General features: G+C 35.2%; 2 protein-coding genes across 3 annotated transcripts; one reads left to right on the plus strand and one right to left on the minus strand.

Moving 5' to 3' along the window:
* Nucleotides 1-2,441: 2,441 nt before the first annotated feature.
* On the plus strand, nt 2,442-3,592 carry LOC104610870 (early nodulin-like protein 9). Its single transcript, XM_010277690.3, has 2 exons — nt 2,442-2,702; nt 2,940-3,592. The coding sequence occupies exons 1-2, from the start codon at nt 2,495-2,497 to the stop codon at nt 3,338-3,340; spliced, it is 609 nt and encodes a 202-aa protein (XP_010275992.1). The 5' UTR covers nt 2,442-2,494; the 3' UTR covers nt 3,341-3,592.
* An 8,683-nt stretch (nt 3,593-12,275) lies between these two features.
* LOC104610871 (vascular-related unknown protein 4-like) lies at nt 12,276-13,479 on the minus strand. Of its 2 annotated transcripts, none has more exons than XM_019200021.2 (3): nt 12,964-13,479; nt 12,808-12,873; nt 12,276-12,693 (listed from the first exon to the last, which is right to left on the minus strand). In XM_019200021.2, exons 1-3 carry the CDS (start codon nt 13,324-13,326, stop codon nt 12,607-12,609), a joined length of 516 nt encoding a protein of 171 aa, XP_019055566.1. In that variant the 5' UTR covers nt 13,327-13,479; the 3' UTR covers nt 12,276-12,606. The 2 variants fall into 2 exon arrangements, with proteins under 2 accessions (XP_019055566.1, XP_019055567.1); XM_019200022.2 differs by having other exon boundaries at nt 12,276-12,696; nt 12,964-13,428.
* Nucleotides 13,480-23,634: the final 10,155 nt, after the last annotated feature.

Genomic DNA, 23,634 nt, shown 5'->3' on the forward strand with positions numbered 1-23,634 from the left:
ATACAAATTCTTTGTTTTTTTTTTGAAGAATACCCTTTGATTCTCATTTCACAAGCATGATTGAACTTGCATTTGTAGCTTGTCATGGACACGACCCGTAAATCTTGATGACTTTAATTGTAGGAGGTCCCTTGTAATGATTCAATGGAGATCTTCTTGATTACAACAATTTGATAGAAGATTTATTGTTTGTAGTAATTTGATAGGAGCTTTCATTGATTATAGTAACTTAAAGGACCAAATTCTTCAATTTGTGTGACACAGGATTGCAGTAGTTTTGAAGCTTCAATGGTTGAGAAACTGAATTTCTAGTTCTGCCTTCCTACAACAAGAGAAGTTGACACAAGAGTTAGGAGCTGCTAGAGGGAGCCGAAGAGGAGAGAATGATTTTAGTTGAGCATGCCTCTCCCCCGGTCACCTCTCAGAGAGGGAGTCTCCTTGCTCTCCTCTTCGTTTTATAGTGGATGGCTAGGTTTGAAAAGCCCACCCCATTTCCATTTTGAAATCCATGTTATAAAAGGGAATGCCATTAGTGATCTTCAATAAATTTGTTGACCAACCTTAATTTTCTCTTATCCAATCGTCAATTAGGCATTATTGCGCATTAATCTCCATTAAATGGGTCCCACTAGATCCTTCATCTATTAACATGATTCTCTTTTATCATCCCTAATCAGTCATCGACGTGTCTATTAATGGGGACATCTTACTAAGATCTAATTAGTCCCCACGAATTATGCCATAGGATCAATATTTATGATGGGGTGGAGGGCCCACGTAAAAGGAAATATCATTCAGCTAGTTAGCGATTATTCATATCATATCAATTAGCCAATTGTCATTTCCCCTTTTATTTTGTCACTTAAGAACCTTTAAATGTCAATTACAATTTAATTCAAACCCGCCACATTAGTTTGAAAAGATTTCTGGTTGATTTGTCATTTTGCTACCACCTAAAGGTCATTGGAACTGTAACTGGGTGATTACGCACCATGTGCAGCCTTACCATATGGGGCTGACATGCTTAAAATCTAAGCCCAAGGGATTAAATCCACTTACAAAAAAATCTTGTGTGGCCCGTTAGGCCAATAACCACTTGGCCATCTAAACCTTCTTTCCATATTAATTACCATTGAAATGTGAGTTCCATCCAGCATCTTTCTTGGGCTCAAATTTTGTTATTCTTTTATTAGTGGGCCAATAGATTTCTTGGGCCAAAAATTTGTTTATCAACACAACCCTCTCTCCCAATGGTTTAACCTTGCAACTCTGGCTGGAAAGCTACCGGCATTTCATCCTGTCATCTGAAAGTACTATTTTTGCCATTGTTGAAAATTGAAAAAAAAAATGTTGAAAAAAAAGGGCATTTGGGGACTTAGAAAATTTTGAACATTAACATGAAAATCTTTTTCTTCAAAGTTAGCTGACACCTGACGGGATGTTAACAGAGGGGGTCTTTGTTAGAATCTGAAAGTTTAGGGAGGTTCTTTGCTGCAAATGAAAGTTGGGGAGGGGGGGGGGGGGGTGGTTGCCACTATCTCCAAAATTCAGGATAATAATTTGGAATTTACCGTAATAAAAATTACCTCTCTTTTTTAAGTACCAAAGGTCTGATAAAAACTGGAGTAATAGTCTAATAGAGTAGGTCATAAAAGTAGTTAATTAGTTTTTCCTATTTCCTAAAAGCGTAGTGAACCAGCCTATTACAAGCACTAGATGTATGTGGTAAGCCGTAGAGGTGAAAATGGGCTAGGCCACCTACAGGCCAACCTGCAAGGGCTGTGCCGTCACGGGCCACTACAGTGAGGGTGTCATGAAATGTGGGCCATGCTGGCCTGGCCCGGCCCACATTTAACCTGTATATATAGAAGCCTTGAAGAATGGACTGGAACCTTACGGTCGGTTCCTGCACTCAATAATAATCTGAAGAGAGGAGTTCGATTATGGATTTTGCGTCACTATCTAAACAAATCAAATCCTTTTCCATCAATTAAGAGAGGAGGAAGTAATAGTATTTCTTATTGGTATAAAATTAAATATGTTTTGTTTGCCGGGTTTACACAAAACCTAAGCCTAGGCCCAAAATTTCGGGGACAGACTGGGTCGAGCTGGAACTGATCACCCTTAGTTATAGGTTAAACAGGTTGGGACTTGGGAGGAGAGACGATCGCACTCATATGGATAGAGGGCTACCCTCATTCTGTCGCGCTACTTGAAACAAAAATTCTTACCTAAGGCACAAGGCATGGATATTCTTAATATGGTCAAGCAAGGCATAGCCTTGTAAGAAAACTAATAAGAACAGCCCAACTCATCAATAAAGTGTCCATATGCTTTGACAAGTAGCCAAGATATTCAAAGAGAGAATAACAAAAAGAAGCAAAAGCTTCACTGCAACAGCTTGTAAAGGTTGCTCAGAGGCCTACAAAAACCGAAACTATGATCACAGTCCTATCAAACCTTCAACCTCAGTCTTGTTTCTTTGCCTTTACCCATGGCCAACAGCATTCTAAGATCAAGTCGCCACATTAAACTATTTCATGCTTTGAGTCTCTTTAGCCTTTCTCTGTTGATTCAAAGAGTTTCTGCAACGGAGTTCAAGGTTGGAAGCTCAAACGGGTGGGCTGTGCCCACTGATGCCAATGCACCCAGCTACAACCAATGGGCAGAGAAGAACCGGTTTCAAATCGGAGACTCTCTATGTAAGTTACGTTGATGCATGCTTTAATTAATTACCCAAAATATCAAATACATTTTTTCTATATAAATGAGATCAATATCAAAGGTCTGTCGGTGACAAACTTGTCTGCAAACCCTATTTAACTGGCAATTAATAATAAAGAGTATGTTGATGCTTATTTGTTACATCTCTGTGTTTGATATATAATCCAATTCCAATTACAGCATTTTTTTTACCCTGCTGTTAAATATTATTGCAGTGTTCGTGTACACGCCGGAAAAAGACTCAGTGCTTCAAGTGAACAAAGACGATTACACCAACTGCAACACAGGACAACCCATTGCTTTGTTCAATGATGGCCACACTTCCTTCAAGTTCAACCAATCCGGCCCGTACTATTTCATAAGTGGGATCGTAGAGAGCTGTCTCAAAAACGAGAAGATGGTGGTGGTAGTCCTGGCTGACAGAAGCGGCCGATTGGCTCCGCCTTCTCCTCCGCCATCTACGGAGACCGGTCCATCCCAATCTCCCGTTGAGACTCCAGCTCCAGTTGGTGAGGAGTCACCTTCCCCTCCAAGTGGAGCCTCTTCGATGTTCGTGAGTTTCGTCGTCAGTTCAATTGGAGCATTTCTCGGTTCATCTCTTCTTTTAGTCATGTGAACTCGTTTGAGTCATTTGGGAAATCTGTGCTTTGTTTTGCTTTTTCTTTCTCCCCTTTTCCAATACTATTTATTGATTTTTTTACACACACTTGCACCGGTGAATTCAACTGGATCTTCAAGGTTGGCTTGGTTTTTGAGGTTTTCTTCATATATTTCAGTTGGAAAATAAGATTCAGTTTTATGGTTGTATACGAAGTAATGTAAATAAAGAAATAAAATAATTATTTTATTGTGTGATTTCTTCTTTTCAGTTCTCTTCTCGTGGATAACACGTTTCAATTTTTGCCGATATAAGAAATCAATCCATTCAAAGTTTTGATTAAGGTATTATTACACTACTATTGGCTTAAAAAAGAAAACAGAAAAGAAAAGAATTACACTACACATAGGTATACATGGGCCAGGCTGGGCTGGCTAAATGGACGAAGTCAATAAGGAGTAGGAGTGTCGATGGATCCTGTTGGGCCCAGGTCCATGTCTATATATACCGAATTTAATTACTTTCTTCTCTCTTATAAACTTGGAGATTCATCTATTTAAATGTTTTGTCATTGTCGGTACTACTAACTACTAATAAAGTCGGTTTCTCATGGATTCCAATTGAACCCAATTATAGTTAGGTATAAATTAAGTTGGTGGGCCCGGACGGGCAGAGGCAGATGCGTTGGGATTTCGGGTAATAGGAGGATACCCATTTTGCCAGTGCCACCACAGACCACACTCAGGAGTCAGGAGAGCAGAAACCATGCTAGTTGGAGGTGGGGCTTGAAGTTCAGGTCGAGTACAAGATCCATTATTCGGCTAAGGTTTTAACTAAGGAATAAATTAAAGTGTTACTGCGATGGTTTGGGACTTTGGGGCATCAGAATTGCGATTAATGTGGTGAAAGTACTTTTCAAAGCAGAAACGCCTTTGTAATGACTTCTCACAAAGCAAATGGCCGGCTTTCTAATTAGATCAAGAAGGCTGTATTTGGTTTGGTAGAAAATAAGAGAGAAAAGAGTCGAGGCCCACGTGAATGAAGATGAAATTTGACATGTGTAAAAGCAATGCTAAAAGCTAATTAATTTAGATTAAAGAAAAAATTATATATAAATACCCTGTAATTTGGGGTAGTAAGTAGTAACACTTGGCTTTCAAGCCTTCAACTGTCAACACTTAAGTTTACCCGTTTATCTATGTCAATTATGTCATGAACCTCTTAAAATATTTCAAAATTTCAAAATTATCGTTTACACATTTTAAATATGAGAGCCTTTACTAAACTGACTTTGTATCAGAATCTGATCATTCTCTTAAACCAGTTCAATAAACTCATTATCATTACTGTATACAATGAATTTAAAATGGGCAGTTTGATAGTTTTACTATTCAATGCAACATCAGTTAACAATGCTGGACTTAATTTGATTTTTTAAAAGTTTAGAGTACTTAATTGTTGCATTTGAAAGTCGAGACCCTTTAAATATCATCTCCCCCAAAATACAAGGTATCTATCTGTAATTTTCTCTAAACTAAATGGTTTTGAATTACAAATAAACTATGCTGAAATAAGAAATATTCAAATATTTATATCTGAACTCTTAAAATAATTAGAAAGTTTGAGTTTTTCTTTATATATTCAAGCGTTAGGGATATGCTTGCAAATAAAGGTGGAATCGTCAAGACAGGTATAGATTCTCGGTAGGTGGTCCAAACTTTTGGAACTTTGCATAGAATTTGTTTGGTTTTCTTGCTCCTTTTCCACCGCTCCAAGCTATAGTCTCATAGATCAGCACGCAAGGAGATATTTATATTATGTGAAAATTTACATGCAAAAATTCTCATCTTTATAACCTCAAATATCCTGCAGTTGTACACCATAAGCCTAGCTAGCAAATCTTATAAATTTCATTGGAAACTCTATTTATAGTAATTGGCTAAATGAAGTAATTTAAGTATATTAACAAATTTGAAATCTTTTTCTAGGGTTGGCTGTGTTCACATTGAAAGCTTTTTTAACACAAAGTCGATTAATTCAATCTGCTAAAGTTTTCTCTACATTAACAACCGATCGTTCTACACTACCATAACAAGAAATGTAGTGTGGCTGCATGGGTTAATGATCTTTATATTGCGTGAAACAGTAGACCTGTTAAAGGAGTGAAATATAATGGAAATAAAAAACCAAAGGATTAGATAGTCATCTTAAAGGTTCAAAGTATGATAAATGTTATGTGTATCGGAAAGGCAAATTTAAGAGGTGTATCAAAATATGCTTTGGACATATATGGATATGGACGAAAAATTAAGATACGCATGAAAACACATAGAAATGCTATAAATACTCTAATAAATCACAAATAAACATCAATACCATTAAATATAAGACTTAGAGCTATTTATACATAAAAATCACATGTTTTGATGGGTTTTATAAAAAAGCATATTATAATCAACAAATGGGAATAGAAGCATACTATCTAATAAGGTACTTAATTCAGTTCTAACTTCAAATTTTAAATCTATTATCATTTACAAATTCAACATTTGAATCCCAATATGATTTTTACAACTTTAAATAAATCACATAAAAATTCAAGTATTGTATAAATTATCCAATTTTAAGTGTTAATATGTTAGTAAACTAATTTTCAATTGTTATTATGATTTTTTTTAATCATTGTCTAATATAAGTATCCAATTAAACAAATAATAATTGTTTTCATATTTTTGAGGCCAAAATTGTATTCACATTCAAATTATAGATTATCATGTGAAATATATCAATGCCTTTTATTCTGTATTTTTTTTAAATAACTTTAAATATTACTAAAAATTATTTTTAATTGTTTTAAACATTTTGCTAAGTTTTATCTAATCAAATTAAACAATTAAAAATCATTGAATCAAATAATTATGTAAAATTTGTAATTATTGAATCAACCATTTTTTTGTATTTTTTAAATAATTATTTATTTTTATTCAAATAATTATTTTCCATGTTTTATTTTAAAAATTAAACAAATATTTTTATGAATAGATTCATGGATATCTATTATTTTTATTCTAAAATTAATAATTATTTTGCATGTTTCATTATAAAAATTAAATAATTATTTGTTTTTACTCAAATAATTATTTTACATGTTTTATTCTAAAAATTAAATTAAAATTAAAAAAAGTAAATATATAGTAGAAAATTGAATGGATTTATGGACATAATAGATGAAATATTTATTTTGCATGTTTCATTAAAAAAACTAAATATTTATTTATTTTTATTCAAATAATTATTTTGCTTGTTTTATTCTAAAAATTAAACTAAAACTTAAAAAGTAAATATGTAACAGAAAAATATGTAAATATTTATTATTAGGATTTAAATCATAGCAAAAAATTAGAGAAATAAATAAATATTTATAATCTAAAAAAATAAAAAAACAAATTAAAATTTTCACATGATATTTCAATATATTGTTGTCAGTCTTAGCTCTAAAACATACTCAACTTGTAGGGTTAGATTACATAAAATTGAAGAAGTTATCTATATATTATATATTATTCCAAAAATAAAAAAAAATCAATTATTCACAAGAAATTTCAATTGATCTATGGACATGGTAGATCATCCACAAATCTACAACATAATCAATTTTTAGAGGTATATAACAAGAAAAACCTAAAATTTTCATTTCTTTCAGATTTTTTACTATTTTGAAAATTCTTCAAATATTCACAAAGATCTACATATAGGATCAAAATAAGTGGGAATTTTTGCACAGGAATAGCATATCAACATACACAAAGATGTTTCTAAGCATCCAAACTAAAAAAAAACACAAACATTGGATGACATTGTAAAAAAATTGAAAAAAATACATATTTTTGCTCATTTTTTAAGAATCTTGAAAAACTTGTTGGAACTTGTAAATTTGTGAATGTTTTGGTGGATTTTGGCTAGGATTCAATATCTAAGAATGCTATGAAGGTTTCTAGAGGGTTTTGGGAAAAAGTCGGCTTTTGAAATGGGTTTAGAAGTCCTCTTCGAATGAAGTTTTTTTTTTCTTTTTCCGCAACAGTAAAATCGCATTGTATCGGCCAATACGCTACAGACCGATACTCACTGAAACATTACCCATTCGGGCATGATACACTTCCAGCACAACGAAAAAGAACCGTACTAAGGATTTGGTATCATTTTCCATGCCGGAACCTCAAAGATATAATACGTATCGGCCAATACGGGCTGATTAACGAAATTTTGAACCTTGTAAATACAAGCCAATGTTTGTTTCCACAAAGAAGTAACAGACCCCCTTAAAATATGGTTTGTTGTCGTTATGCATTATATATGTTATGCTGGTTATATCTTAAGGGCTGTTATCCATTCTAAAACAAAAAGCATTTGTCACGTCATAAAAGTAATACATTTTTGGTGATGTGGCAATTGTTTTTGTTAAAAAAAAAAAAAAACAAAACCAGTCACATTGGCTAATACCCCCTTAGTTTGTGAATATGGTGTTTGCATTGATTATCAGACGGCTTATATTGTTAGGAGATAATTAAAAGAAAAAACTGGATATGATGATATTTGATAGCTAGTGAAAGGTTTTGAGTAGTAGCCATTAAAAAAAAAGCCCAACATGACATCCCAACCACTCTAATTCAACAACTAGCCAACAACTCTACTTCAACAACAATCAGAAGGTCACAAATCAGAATATAAAAACGGACACCATGACCCTGTAATTTTTAATGACCATGGCAATGATAAACTACCTAACTTTCAAAAAGGAGGACCAGTTTGATTTATTTATTATATATATATAAATATTATAACTATATTATATATCATCCATTAATAGGGAATCAGCTGACTTATCCAAACTATTTTTCTTTAATAGTTTGGCCTTTATCACCATGCATTCACCACTTATAGTTGTTACTACTTGTTAGCTTGATTTTATTCTTGTCTGTTTTGTTCTTCTTTCCGTTGGCTTTATTGTTTTCATCCATGATAAGATGGAAGCAGCTTCGTAGATGGTCTTTGAATTCTGAGAGAATCCCTAGTCTAGTCTAAATTCGGGGTCCAGTCCTAGTCCCATCTTCAGTCTCAACACTAACAACTGACCATAGTCCACTTGCCAACAAAAGAATAATTGTTTATAATTCATTTCCCTGGACCAATAGTTTTCTTACACGAGCTAGGATCCACTGTAAACAAATATTGTAAACCAATCTAACGCTGTTTTGCCAATAATCAAAATGGTTATCCCCTAAATATATGTGCATAAGGCCCAATTCCACATGTAGTCCAAACATCTATCCAATGCTGATGGCAAACACAGCATTATCTCTCATTGACACAAGCTTTGAAATGACACAATACACGTAAGTGCTTCATTTAAAAAAAAAAAAGTTCCCTTCTACTGATTCTGCCAAGAGTCAAATTATTTGAAATAATTAAGCTACAACTAAATTAATGTTCTTTTGTTTGAACGATCCACACGATCCCTAGAGTCTTATATAGCGAATGTGATCACACAAAGATTGCGATATTTAGGTGATTTCCTTTCTTGTTTAGGTTTTGGGGTGTCACAATTCTTTAACCACGCAGACTTCCCCTTGGTAGTTAACTCCTAATATATTAATTTTCAGGTGAGAACCTGTCTTTTGAACCTCATGTTCTGTAGTTGTTCATGTTGAAGCCGATAGCTTTGAAAGTAGCAGCAACTGGTTTCGACGAATCAGTGGGAGGGGTTTTGCTGATAGCGACTTTATAACCTACTGTGAATTAATGCTGAATTTTGAGTGGATTAAAATTCTGCATAAGATCGAAATTTTGATTTCTCATTGAGAGAGAGAGAGAAAGATATATTCTGATAGTTTTCCCTTTATCTATATACATAAAGACAACAGAATAGATTGTATTTTGATGGATACTGATTACCATCATAGTTTTATTGAATTATATGTGAAGAGCAGAATAAGAGTGGGTAGTTGTATTTTGTTAATATTAATTGATAGAATTGTGTCTACAAAAATACCATTAACCATGATAGGGTTCAATAGACTGCACATGCCTCTTGCCCATCTAGCTAGTTTGTCTGCTTGATCAAATGATCGGATTCCCATCAATGTGGTCAAATTTCAACGAGTCCACAGTATAAAAGTCAACTGCAACATCAAGTCAAAAGATTCTTGTGAATACAAACATTCCCCCATCAACCATTCTCTTTAATCATTTACCAAAGTCTAACAATCTAATGGTAGAGAGACAATTGGGGCTATGCAATTTCTATAGGTATGTTTCTCTACTTACCCTAATAAGATAATGTCGCACGACCGAGAGTTGCCACGTGTCAATTTTTTTCCACGAGAGATTGATACTGACAAAATTGGAGGCAAATCGTCATCGATAGCGCCAACGGCCTTCTCTGTGTTTAGTGGCTGGCAACCCATGTGCCCTTAAAAATCGTTCGTGGAAGGAAAACCCCTCTATCTTTTCATGTCCGAATAAGCCCCGAAGCCCAAGCCCTTTTGCCGACTTTTTTTTTGTGATGTAGATGAAACATGGCTCAATTTAGCACCCAAAGATTTGTGTATGGAACGTGGCCCAGTCTGGAGACATGAAATCAGGATCCAGGCCCTTTTGGTTCAACATCCATCAAAGGGTACCCGATTACCCTGATTCCTAACATGCCCGGCCCCGGAGACATGAAATGAAATGTCAAAGTATATAGGTTCAGCAATTAGGAATTCGGTCCAATTCTGTCCCAATTAAAAAAAATATATATAGTCGAAGTAGATGGGTACATGAATCTTGAAATTTATAACCACCATCAAAGTCTGGTCAGTCCGGTAGAATCCCGCCTTCCTAGACACTGATGTGGGCCTAACTGTTGGGCTTGAGGCTTATTTTTAGGTTTCAAATGTACCTTTGATTACTAAATTAACTGAAAAATAATCACAATTCCACAAAGTAAAAAAAGTTGCACCGAGTTTTTTCTTTGCAACGTGCAGTTCAAGTTGGTTTCAATGGGATCACCCAGGTCACGACCCAGTTCAACCAATTCGAATCGATCTGCTCCATTTGACCCAATCTCCTTATTAATTTTCTCTTGGTAACTAATCAATCTCCTTTCTAGGTTCAGGTTGTGAAACATTGACCAGAAACAATGTTGATAGACAATGTGTCTAATTGCTTTGAAGCTAATGGTGATTCATTTTCTAACCTAACCCCAAGAAATCACCGAGTTCTGAGTGGGCTTATATAAATTAAACTCTGGAAATTCGTTCCTTGGTCAATTAAGATAGGATGCTGACACGGCCGAGTCACAAGAATTATTTGGCATTTGGATGTTTTTCCTGAGAAATCAATTACAAACTCCTGCTTTCAGTGACTCAGTGAGTAATTAAAAGCCATCTAACGAGCAACACACGTTTCCTTGCTCGTTTTATCGTAGAGAGAATGAAGAAAAAACAAAATTTGAGGGAGAAGTGACAACAAAGGACAGGAAGCATATGCGCTCCTGTAGAGTGTAGGCCATTGCCAACGTAGTATGTTCATTGTATAGACATTTGTCTCTCATGGCTGGTCGCTGGTGTTCTAGTCAAATCACTGAGATGACAAAATGGGAAATGTGGTACTGAACATGAATGAATATTGATTGATGGATTTGTTCCTTCTAAGAAAGAAGAAAGAAATACAACTAAACAAATATAATAACACTGAAGAAAAGATACATAAATCTACGAAGAGAGGCGTCAGCTTGGGGTATTGAAGGTGGATTCCTACCGAATGTCTCTAGTACTCTCTCTAAAAGCTTAAAGATTAGAACAAACAAAAACTAGCCACGGCCTTTTGTGTACTCACCTGCCTTAATGTATCTGCACATGGAGGGGTCTTCTATTCCTGCCGGTTCTGATTATTTAAATCAAAGGTCTGCTTCCAAGCAGTAGATGAAGCTCTTTGTTTATTTATTTCTAAATCTAATATTCCTCAATTTTTTATTGCTACTACATAACTTTTTCCATTTTTTTGATCATCAGTTATGGAGATGGAAGGAATTTCTATTCTTTGGAAGTGATTCTGCTCACACCCACTTGCACAAAAATATATAATTAGCATATCCATTTAATAATTCCAAGAAGAGAAGTTAATAGTTTCTGAATATTCATGTGCTTGGAGAAAATGAATAGAAATAAATTGAAAACTCTCGATTCATTTACTCTTCTTAGAAAACACTGTTTTTTCTTTTTTTTTTTTTTTTTTTTGTTGTTGCTCAGTTGAGTTGGCTCCCAGTATATATAGCTCAGTCCTAATATTATTACACTGTAAAGCCATTTATAGAACTTTATACTCTCTGGTAAGTTGTTCAGATTGAGGACTGCTGAATTTGTGGCTCAGGAAATTCAGATAATTGATTAACTCTCTTTAATTTGTTCGAAATGCAATCATGCCTATTCCATATGTGCTAGTAGATGCATCACCTCAGTTTTCTTTTTTTGGAATGCATTTATTCATAAATTTCTAACAGAATTACCAAATATGTGGCCAATTATTAATTAAATTGCAGTCCAATGACAGTAATTGCACGACCCACTGAGACTTGATTTGCTTTAATTGAATTCTGCGTCGCAATCGTTTGTTCAAAATAGTATACTTTTCCCTCCTAATCAAGTATTTTTCTTTTTAGGCAATACCCTCTGCAAGAAAATGAAATAGAATATTCTGTGAACCTCTCTACATCAAATTCCCTGTTCACAGGTTAGATGGAACAAAATTTTGAGCACCCATATTTGTTTATCAAGAGTGGAAGTTGGAACTGGAACCACTTTTGACTGCCCCTCCTCGATCGGTTAATCCACCACTTGGGTCGACTGAGCCTTAGATTATTTTCTGATCACCCTATGCATTAATGTATTGATGAGGATATTTCTAACTGAGATAATGAAAATAAATAAATCTTATTAGGAAGCATTTTAATAGGACTTCATTTCTTTAAATGAGAGAGAGAGAGAGAGAGAGAGAGAGAGAGAGAGAGTTGACGACGTGAAGTTATCCAAGATCGTCCAATAACATGGATAAAGAGACCCAGCAAAATCCTCTCCTGCAATTCTGTAGAGTCATTTTATCAAACAATAAAATCAATTCAATTTCTTTCGTGTCATGTGCCTATGACCAGAGAAGGAAAGATGATAACAAGGATTTATCCAAGATTGTTGAATAACGTGGATGAAGGAACCAAAAGTAGCCCTCTTTTCTTCAGTGCTGTACAATCATTTTCTCCCCCAATAAAACTCGATCGATTCACTTCCCTCGTTTGTCTGCATTTCTGAAGAGTACTGACCAGAAGAACTTCCCTTCTACTACAAAATCAGAATCCACAAAGAACCATTTAACACCAAACCCAGCAGGAGCAAGAAAGACGTAAAGATGAAAGTAGAAAATATAGGGAAAAGAAGGAAATTGAAGTTCACCTTAAACCTTTCTAGAGGATCATCTTTCTTTCTTTGGTTTAAATCCAACTGTTTGAGATTACTAACCTATAAAATAAAAAGATAAGTCAAATCTTGATTTCTAGTAAAATAAATACAAAATTAAAATATCGAAAAATAAGAAAAATGGGTTCTGACCTTGGGACTATTAACAGGAGAGCTAGCAGTATCCTCTAAATCATCATCATCCCAAACTCCCTTGGTTCTCATCCTCTTCTTGAAACTTAATTCCTTACAGGACTTCTGAGATCCCACCAGTGAATAACAGCCAACGGAACCACCATCTTGATCGGAAAACTTTTTCCGTGCAGCACAAGAAGCGGCATCAGAAACCAATGAAGAGCTAACAAAACCCGAAGAACGAGAGGTAGTTTCCTGGTTGTTGGACAAGAAGTCCTCAAAATATATAGTCCAACCACTTTCCTCAGGACAATTATCAACCCTTGTTTTTCCTTTGGAAGATATAGCTTTATTCTTAGAAGAATTCAAGGAACTCTCCATCAGAAGAAGAAAGGGAGGAAAAGAAAACTGATTAGTTTTGCCAGGTCTAGAGAGGAGGAGGAGGGAGGGGTATATATAAAGGATAGGGGCATAAAGAACAAGAGAAAAGGTAAGAAAATGATACCTATGAAGTTAGAATCTTTATGTGGGTCAAAGGGAGTTGGAGAAGTTAAAACCGGCATGTGCAACAGAAGACCAAACGAGAGAGAGAGAGAGAGAGAGAGAGAGAGAGAGGATGCTGCTGTAGGGTTTTAAAACCTGAATACTCCGCTGTAAATTGACCGGCGAGTTAACTTAATACCAACCAAATTTAGCATAAACATTAAGCATAAGTGGAAAAAGGTTTCCCCACATAAACACACCTATTTCTATTTCTTTCACATGGAGCTAGGGATGTTGCATGGCCGATACAAACCATCTATCTATCTCATAGAAGACTTAGTGGATTAGCCACGTGTGCTATCTCAAAGTCCACGTCATCCATACACATAATTGCCACGTGGGTTGTTCCCATGACCATTTTGAGAAGTTTACTGAATGGTCCCAAAGAAATCCATTTCTCATTGATGGATGAATATAAATATTAATTTAGAGGCTCTTAAGAGTAAGGAGGAGATTATTTCAATTAGACAAGTCAAAAATATTATTACGCAGCTAAGATATCAGCTAAATAAAAGGGCTCCACATGTTCCCACACTGCCCTCCATTCAACCTGCAAGTTTCCATCCAACAACCCCTACCACACGGCAAACAAAATCCTTTTTCTTTGGTCATTCTTGGACTCGAACATTGACACTTCATTGGTTGGCAGTACTTGAGCACAGGCCCAATGCTATGTGATGCACGATGAAGTAGAGAGCAGATAATATCTTATCTATGGATATATGGTTAGTTAGGTTTAGCCAGATCCTCCTTCCACATGGATGAAGGGATCGAGCTAATAGAAGTATAGAACCCACCCAAGTGCCAGACACATTTTCTCCAATAGCAAAGTGTGAATTTTAGTGTAGAGAAAAAAGAATAATTAAAGAAGGTGTGGTGTATTAATGAGCTAGCTCTGCATATATAGCTGCTAATTAATTAAAAGGTTAAGTGAACACACATTATTAGATCTTTCAGGTTAGACCCATTTGACGTGGGTCCAGGTGTACTATGATGCGACATGTGGCAATACGTAGATATAGGGCTGAACAATGCTAAAAGAATATATAAAATAAATAAATAAAAGAAAATTTAACTTTATTGGTTGATTCATTACAAGATACAAATGTTTCAGCTGGTAGCTAGCTTCAGCCGATCGAGGTATATAGTGTAAAACTGTAAATCCGACGACACAAGAAAAGCCGAAAACGTAATTCAAAAGTGAAAGCAAACAAGAAATATAATAGAGTTATTAATTAATGGATTGAGATTAGTATTAGCTAGCGTTTGTTTGTGTGTCATATCTCGGGAGAAGATGAGAAAGATTGATGGAATTGGAAATTATATATGGAAAGGCTCGTGAATGGTGGCCAATATTCCTTCTTCAGTGTTCATGCGTTGAAAACAACGCCCAGGCCAGGGCCCACCATTGGATGGATTTGACTAGGCCTACGATCAAATACACACATTTTTTTTTATTAATATTTACTTGTAAAATATCTTATGAAAAGTTGTAAAGGAGTTCGGTCTAATTAAGAATTAAGAAACCTACTTTTGACAACATCATCAAATTTGTTCTCTTGATAATCACAAGTTATGACAATTCTACTTAATTCAGCTTGGCATATTAGTGATTGAATTAAACCAGAGTCCAGAGGCAAACATATCTACAGAAGTATACCTTTTCTAATGGGGAATTTGAGATTGTTACTTTTGCTTTTGAACTCTATAACTCAGAACTTTGAGAATTGTTTTTTCTTAATTGCCCAGGAGACGTAATTTGATACAAATTATACATCTCGATCGATTCTGATCATCACTGTTGATACACCTTTCAAGAGTTGAAGTCTGGAACAAAGAGTGCCCACAGCTACCACCTACAAGGAATGGACCCAATCGTATTAACTTTGTCTCTCGCGGTCTGCTACCAAAGTACCAAGGGACTAGCAACGTCGACTGCTTTGCTCAGTGGCATCTTTCATTTATTTATTTTTCTTCACATCCTCAGGATGAACTTGCTTCGATCCCGCGTGATGTTGTAATAGGACAAATTACGCCCTATTTGCTTAAATAAATTGATTTTTAATTTGCCTCACTAAAAGAAGAAATCAAGATGGAGACTGATAACATAATGTAACATACGAAGGTCACCTTCGCTATGGCTATGGGAGGGCTGGCAGCTAGAGATGCCTGCCTCTCAAAGGAAGGTGTTTTGGTTGAATTGATACAGGTCGATTTCCTAGTTCTTGCTTTGCGCATCCAAGGATTGATAATACGGTTCCCTTGAAATGATATATGTTCATCATTCCTGGGCGCATCCAACTAATATTTCCTAGTTCTTGCTTTGCGCATCCAAGGATTGATAATACGGTTCCCTTGAAATTTGTTTGTTTGGCTAGCTCTTGCTTATTAACTCCTCAATCAATCCTATTACAATTATTACAAACCAACTGAATGCTACTTAGTTTCATAACGCTAGAGTGATGAGGTGGTGATAAATATTAGTTGAACCATCTGACCAGGGCTCAGGAATTTGCCATCTGGCTAGTTCAACTTCTTGGCTGGTATTCTGGTTTTTGGAAGATATATTACATTAATCCCCTATGAAGAAAATTATTGCCGTGTTTAACTCATTCTCATATTCCCTGAATACCAAACCAATAACCTGGCCTAAGGCCTATCAATTTGTGATTTGAGACCCATGGGCCGGCACAGCCCACATTAATATATAATATTAATATTAATGACATGTAATGATATAAATGTATATATTTTGCATAAATAATAACAGTAATAAATAAAAAAAAAAAAGAAAAAAGAAAAATGGTACCAGCCCACGGGCAGGGCCAGTGTAGCATGGGCCCATGGGCTGTGGGCTGGGCTTGTGCAGGGCCCCCTCCCTTCAATATAATGCCATGCCAGAACGGCCTGGTACAGTGGCCATGCTGCGCCGGTTCAACCCTCTACAGTGCAGATGGCACGAAAATAGTGGGTCATGCCGGCCCGGCACAGCCCACATTACACCTATAACAAAAAAGTTAAATCTGTAAAACATACCAATTTATGAGCAACTGATATATCCACATATATAGCAAATAAAAAACCTTGGCCACGTGAGGTGCAAAGCCAAATCAAGCTAAATGGAGAGGACAAACAAAAGGAAAATAATGTTGCAACAAACGCTTATCCAATTTTAATCTAAAGTGGAACTCTAGCCATTATATACGAAAGGACTGTCAAACTACTGCCTCTTATGGAATGGCCAAACTTAGCAAGGATTTTCAGATACGCTGGTTTCACTAGTGCACATGCATATATGCTTATACCTCTCCAACCTCCATTGCACGAGTCCCGGCCCTAGAAAGGACAATTTGGTAATGGAATTATGTCCCTCCATGTCTCTCCTGACCTGACCCTTGCCTTGTTCTATCCTAACATCTTAACTGTCATCTTTGTCTTCTATGTCCTATTCCTGTTTTTTTTTTTAAAAAAAATAAATAAATAAATTCTAATCATCAAATCTCATTTCCTTATTCCGCCCACGGCCCACCCTCAACATATTCAAACATGAAATCCTGTCTGACCATCCCATCTCCTTTCACTAATCTATATGTATTGACTTTGGGCTTCCCTCTTGGCATCTTTGGATGGAATGAATCTGCTGCTTACATTACATGTAGAAGAAGTAAAGAATTAAAACATTTTTTAACCCTCCAAACTTTATTAACCATGATCGATCGATCATCTATCATCAAATGGAAGAAACTAAATTGCAGGCCGCCTTAGATAAACCTACTCACCTATCTCAACATTATTATTTTAATGGAAAAGTTTAAACAAAGTGACATTATGGGGATGATGGCGCATTTATATCTTGCCACTAGTTTCCATTTTGCAATGTTGTTTTGTGGGGTCCCATCCCATCTCATATGATCATCTTTCGGTGCTTATTTCCTATTCTACTCAATTCCTGCTTCCTATATATATTCTCCTTTTCAATGAAGCTACTTTCAATAAGCTAATAATTGAAACAGTTTAATCAACGCTGAAGCCCTCCCAAACGGAGCTTAATTAGGAATATTAGTGCATGGTTCCTACAGCGGGTGGACAATGTCATGCATGCACGGAGTACAGTTCTGTAGACGTACGTATCGCCCGATCCGACCTGAGGGTAATCAATCTCCATTGAAACAAAGAAAAAGAATAGCATTAGAGTCACTGAGGTATCTCTCTCGCTCTCTCTGTCTGTTCTGTTGCACAGGCGCATGAACAATCAATAATATGGCCATTCTGTAGACTGTAGTTCATGCACGCATGTATGCCAGGTGTTAGAAAGAGTATATAAAGGTAGAGATCCGAGTTTGACCCAACAACCGAAGTTAGGCTTGGCACCAAGGCCAAGATGTTGCCCTTTAATGGGCGAATAAGGATATTTATAGAATTAGAATAACAACCCAATTACTTTGATTTAATTTCCTCCAACTCTTGCCTTTGACTTTTAATGGGCGGAATCTATAAGAGCGAGGAATCCTGTTGGTGGATATATAGATTATAGAGCAGGCTGTCAAGACTCCAATATAGCTGGATTCTGGAAAAGTCCATGATAAGGAAGTCTCCAATATATATTTGACGTCACGTCTCTCTTTCTAAAATGAAAAGCAATTTTTGATAATTTATTTAGGTTCATATTATTTGATAATTTAAACTAATTATCATTCTAAGTTTTATTAATTTCTGGTAATTTTTATTATATAATAATTTATGATAATTCTTGGTAAATATAATATTTTATAGAAATTAGTGGCTATTTTTGGCTAAGTTCTATTAATTTCTGGTAATTTCTATTATACTAATTTATGAGAATTCTTGCATGGTTAATATATACTTGTTTTTTATACTTATTATATGATAGTTTATTGTTCAATTAGTGGAAATTAGTTCTATTATATAATTTCAACCAATTTCTAGTAATTTCTATTATATTCTAATTTCTTGGTAAATATATACTAATGTATTATATTTATTATATGATAGTTTATTGGTAAACTCTAGTAATTTATCGATTTTATGGAATTTAGTGGCTATTTTTGGACATTTCTACTAATTTATGATGATTTTTCGGGAAATTATTTTAATGTATTTAGGATTATATTATTTGATAATTTCAAGTAATTATCATCCTAAAGTCTACTAATTTGTGATAATTTCTTTTGATTTATTTTTAGTAACTTTTATAAATATTGGTAATTTATGTCTAATAATGGTAATTTCTTTTAATTTATATTTAATAACTTTTATAATTATTTGACAATTGTTATTGTTACATTATTTGACAATTTTAGGTATAACAGTTATCAAATTTCAAAAAAAAAAATCAAATAGCAATATTTTTAACTTACAATATGTAACAGTCTTCAAAGCACAAAATCTATAAATGTAAACCAAAGCAATTCAAGGTTCAAAGTATCGACACGTATCAACCGATACACATTGTGTCGGTGGCTTTCCAATATGCCCCTAAATGCAAATAACATTTTTAACTAACATTATGTAACAATCTTCAAAGCACAAAACCCAAAAATTTCAACCAAAGAAATTCAATAAGTAAAAAGACAAACATTATTTTTGTTGATTTTTGTTAACATTATTTATTAAACATTTAATTATTAACAACATTTATCAATAATCGTACGTAATTATAATATTTTATTAAATAATCAGTAATGATAGTTTTAATAATATTATTTAGTTATTTTTAATATAACAATAACTATTAAGTTTATGAATAGGATTTGTTAACAATATTCATTAAATTAATAATTACCAAAATTAAATTAAATTAACAATATTTATCAATAATAGTTAGTAATTATAATATTTTATTAAATAATCAATAACAATACTTTTAATAACATTTTTAATATAACAATAATTACTAAATTTATTAATAGTATTTATTAATAAAAGTATTAATAATTTTAATTTAAAGTAAATATTTATTTATTAACAATATTTATAATAATAGTAATTATTAATTATTTATAATAACATTACTGATGGGGCGGTTGGTAATAATTAAATTACTGCTGCCATTTGGGGAAAGGGGAGACCACCCCTTTCGTATTAATATATATATATATATATATATATATATATATGCCCAAATCACAGGGTTGTGGTTTTCATTCTATCTTTAGCTTGAGCTTGCTGTCCGTGTATGGCCCTGATTCTAATGTCTATGTAGCATATGTCTGTGTGTCTTGTGGAATGAGGCTTGAACAAACATGATCAATCATTCACAGAGTTTTTCTACCATTTTGGGGCCGCCGACGCTAGTCCTATAGGTTGGGTTGGTTTTAGGGACAACCTGAGCCAAGCCAAAGTATAAACATTTCAGACAGCTTGGGTAAGTAATGGCTAAGGGTGAGCTCTTCATGAGCTACTCGAGTTTGGCTCGACTCGGTTTCAACCGAGCTTCAAGTCCAATTTACAAGCTCGATTAATAAATGAGCTGAGCTCAAGCCTAATAGAACTTGGCTCGTGAGGCTCGTAAACTGAGTTCAAATATATGTATATATATAATTATAGAAAATAATATATGTAATAAAAATATTATAATTTTTAATTTTTTAAATATCAAATAAAAAATATTTTTTATATATAATTTTTTATTTTTATAAAACATTTTTTTTTTCAAATCGAACTTGAGCTTATGAGTTTTTAACTCGACCCAAGCTCGAGCTCAAGGTTCTATCTTAAACTGAGCTCGAGCCTTGTACTATCTTGACGAGTCGAGCTCAAACCTCGTACTATTCTACTCGGCTTGGCTCGAATCCACCCCTACTTGGCACCAACCACTAAAATCATAACCAAAATGTTCACAAGTACTATATACTGAACCAATTTTCCAATTCAAGAGTATTAACCACATCAAAGGCCATTACCTTCAAACACCTTAGGTGCATTTTGCAACAAATTCTAGTTACATTACATGTAAAATGATATTTTAATTTACTCCATGCTTGATTTCAAGGAAGAAGAAATTGATTTGTCATTAAAAACACTGTAGTACCTTACTTTCAAAACAGATCCCTCGGAGATATGATGTTTAGGGGTTGTTTGATAACAGCTGAGGTGAGGTGGCTGAACTTGAAAAAGAAATTGTTTTGTTACTGAATAAGCTTGCCAGCTTTGAGAGATGATTATCATACCTTCTAAGTTTCACATAGAATTCCTAACTATAATGTACAATAAATTGTTTTATGTGGACACAGTTTTCAAAATTGAAAAATTATATTATAACCTTGAACAGCTAAAGATACCGAATGAAAACAGGCTATGGTGATGTGGACAGTGGGGTTACCACGTAGCCAACTAAAGGGTTTCTTATCTAATTGATGATGGTTTGGATTGGTCACATCATTAAGATAGGACCCACTGAAATGGCCATGTGTTCATTCCCTGGTCGATCTACATCATCCCATACCCCCATTATATGGAAATTTAGCTGTCTTGGTAATGATTGCCCCAACTTTGTACATTTTTATTTTGAAAAATACCAAAAACAAATCCTTCATTGTACTTTCTTGGGTCATTTTTACTTCACCAACAACTCAGACTAGCAAAATCTGCTGTGTTATTTATACGTATATATGAATTGGGCCTTTTGAACTTTACAGGATGAAACAGAAATCTTTCACTTAAAACTTGTTTGCCATCATTAAAAGGACCTCACTACAACACTCCGGATTTGCTATTCACAAAATGTTTTCACATATTTATTCATGAAATATCATGGCCTTGTATTAGGAACATCTCTCAATGAAAAGGGAGATATTCCTAATGCACGATTACAATGTCTTACGAGTAGAGATGTAGGAATAATTTATACGTAGCAAATACGAGCCCCCACTAATGAGATCAAATCAGCCCCCCACAATGTTTCACAGCACACCCCCATCGTGTATTGAGAACATCTTCTGATGATAATATCAGAAATAATGATGTCATCATCGGGAGATGTTTCCAATACACGGCGGGGATATATTGTGGGATGTTGTGGGGGGCTGATTTGAACTCCCCACTAATACCCCTCTCCACTCATCATTTACAGGGTAAACTTTAGGTTATTAAACTTTTCCAAACCCAATACGAGTATTCCTTTATAAGCGTCTTTTGCAATAAACGAGTTGACTACCACATGGACATCTATATCTATATCTATCTATATAAATGCATTAAGCTAAAACGTGTATGTAAGAAGGCCTGAGGATGAGGGAAATGGAATCTAACAGTATTTTTTGCCATTTTTTCATAGAAATTACAAGAATATCACTCTCTACCAATTCTTTCTCTCTTTTGCTTTTTTTTTTCTTTCAAATTACAAGAATATCACTCTCCCCTACCAATTCTCTCTCTCTCTTGTTTTTTTTTCTTTCAAATTACAAGAATGCCACTCTCTCCTACCAACTTTCTCTCTCTCTTTTTCTTACAAATTACAAGAATGCCACTCTCTCTCCAACTGAGGGAGACCTTAGCTCGGCATCTCGGCTACTAGGGGACCTGCAATCAAAGGTAGTCAAGTTCGAGTCGAGCCAAGCTCGAACTTCTAAGCTCAAGCTCAAGTCTCTAATTCAAATCGAACTTGAGCTAGACGACACCTTAACCATTGAGGGAGACCTTAGCTCGGCACCTCGGTCACTTAGGGAGATCTCAGCTCAGTACCTCGACATCTAAGGGAGACCTTAGCTTGGCACCTTGTCAACTAAGGGAGACCTTAGCTCGACATATCGCTTGCTAGGGAAACCTTAACTCGACACTTTAGTAGCTGAGGGAGACTTCGATTTGGCACCTCGGTAATTGAGAGAGACTTCGGGTCGGCACCTTGGCTGCTTGAGAGACCTGTAATCAAAGGTAGCCGAGCTCAAACCTGATAGTTTATGAACGAGCCCCTGCAACGCAGGGCCCCCTCCGCTAGTTTAATATAATTGGGGAATAACTTAAACATAAGAGGGGATAAAGGACTAATATGAGATGTAGGAATGCATTCATAGTTGATACAGAAGTCCCATAAATATCCAATGGATGGTTCTCATCGGTCCTCATTGTGGCATAAACAAGTTAGGGCATCTAGGGAGCTTCCCTTGTGACCCCTTTGTAGCCATAGTTTTTTCCCTCCTTCATTATTCCTCTGAGGTCCACTTTCGCATCTTGACAAGTGACAATGAATAGAAAAACTAGCCTCCACTCCTTTTCCAGGTGGATGCAGGTGGATGAAAGAGCCATATCACCCGGAGACTTAGGGCCCGTTTGATTTACAAGAATAGAGGTCTAAAATCGGAATTGAAATGGATCATTTTGATTCCAACTGTTTAATTGAGTGGAGTCAGAATATGCTTTCCTATTCCCTCAAATGGACCATTTGAGGGAATAGTCATTTCTTTCCTTGAGAATGAAATCCCATCCCAGTTGATTCTAATTCCCATTCCAATTCTGATTCTAAACGATTTTGGTTCTGAATCCGATTCCAATTCCAACTACGAACCAAAAGAACCCTTAAAAACTTTAATAATAATATGGACGACATGGGTTTGAGTAGATGAAATAAAATTAAGCTTCTGAATTTCTCTCTTAAAACACGCCATCCAGCACTTTTTTCCGTCGTTCTGCTAGCTACTGATGGTCGTGTCTCCCATAGTGGGGGTGTTTGGTTGCCACCGGAGGTAAGTTGGATCAAAACAAACGTTGGTGCAGGCTTTTCGAACATAAGAGTTGCTAGCTATTGTACTGTTGATAGAAATCATGAAGGAAACTCTGTTGCTGTTCTCTTTGGTCCAAGTAGTGCTGTGTCTCTAGTCTAGTGCAGGCAGAAGCGTTGGCTCTAAAAGAAAGCTTGCTGATAGCTATCAAAGTTGAAATGGTCCAAGGTGGTTTTCGAGTCTGATTGTTTGTATCTAATTCAAGCCGTATGCTGAGGAAGAACCCGTTGAGAGCTGCCGATACAGTGTTTTTGACAAACGACACTGTTGAACTGTCGTCTAGATTGTCTGTTAAGTTCTATTTTGTTATTCGTGATGGAAACTCTGTAGTGCATAGTGTTGCCCAGAGAGGTCTGTGGGACAAGAGGGGGAGTTTTTGTCTTTTTTTTTTTTCCCTCCTGGGGGGTCA

Source organism: Nelumbo nucifera, chromosome 1 (genome assembly GCF_055504915.1).
Source record: "Nelumbo nucifera cultivar China Antique chromosome 1, China Antique-T2T, whole genome shotgun sequence".
In the NCBI taxonomy this organism is placed as follows: Eukaryota; Viridiplantae; Streptophyta; class Magnoliopsida; order Proteales; family Nelumbonaceae; genus Nelumbo; species Nelumbo nucifera.

Bases quoted from the DNA above. Each gene is read 5' to 3' on its own strand.
- LOC104610870 (XM_010277690.3), top strand. From the start codon at position 2,495: ATGGCCAACAGCATTCTAAGATCAAGTCGCCACATTAAACTATTTCAT. The intron at 2,703-2,939 runs GTAAGTTACGTT...ATATTATTGCAG, and splicing joins TCAAATCGGAGACTCTCTAT to TGTTCGTGTACACGCCGGAA.
- LOC104610871 (XM_019200021.2), bottom strand. From the start codon at position 13,326: ATGGAGAGTTCCTTGAATTCTTCTAAGAATAAAGCTATATCTTCCAAA. The intron at 12,874-12,963 runs GTCAGAACCCAT...TTTATTTTATAG, and splicing joins CTCCTGTTAATAGTCCCAAG to GTTAGTAATCTCAAACAGTT. The intron at 12,694-12,807 runs GTGAACTTCAAT...ATTTTGTAGTAG, and splicing joins ATCCTCTAGAAAGGTTTAAG to AAGGGAAGTTCTTCTGGTCA.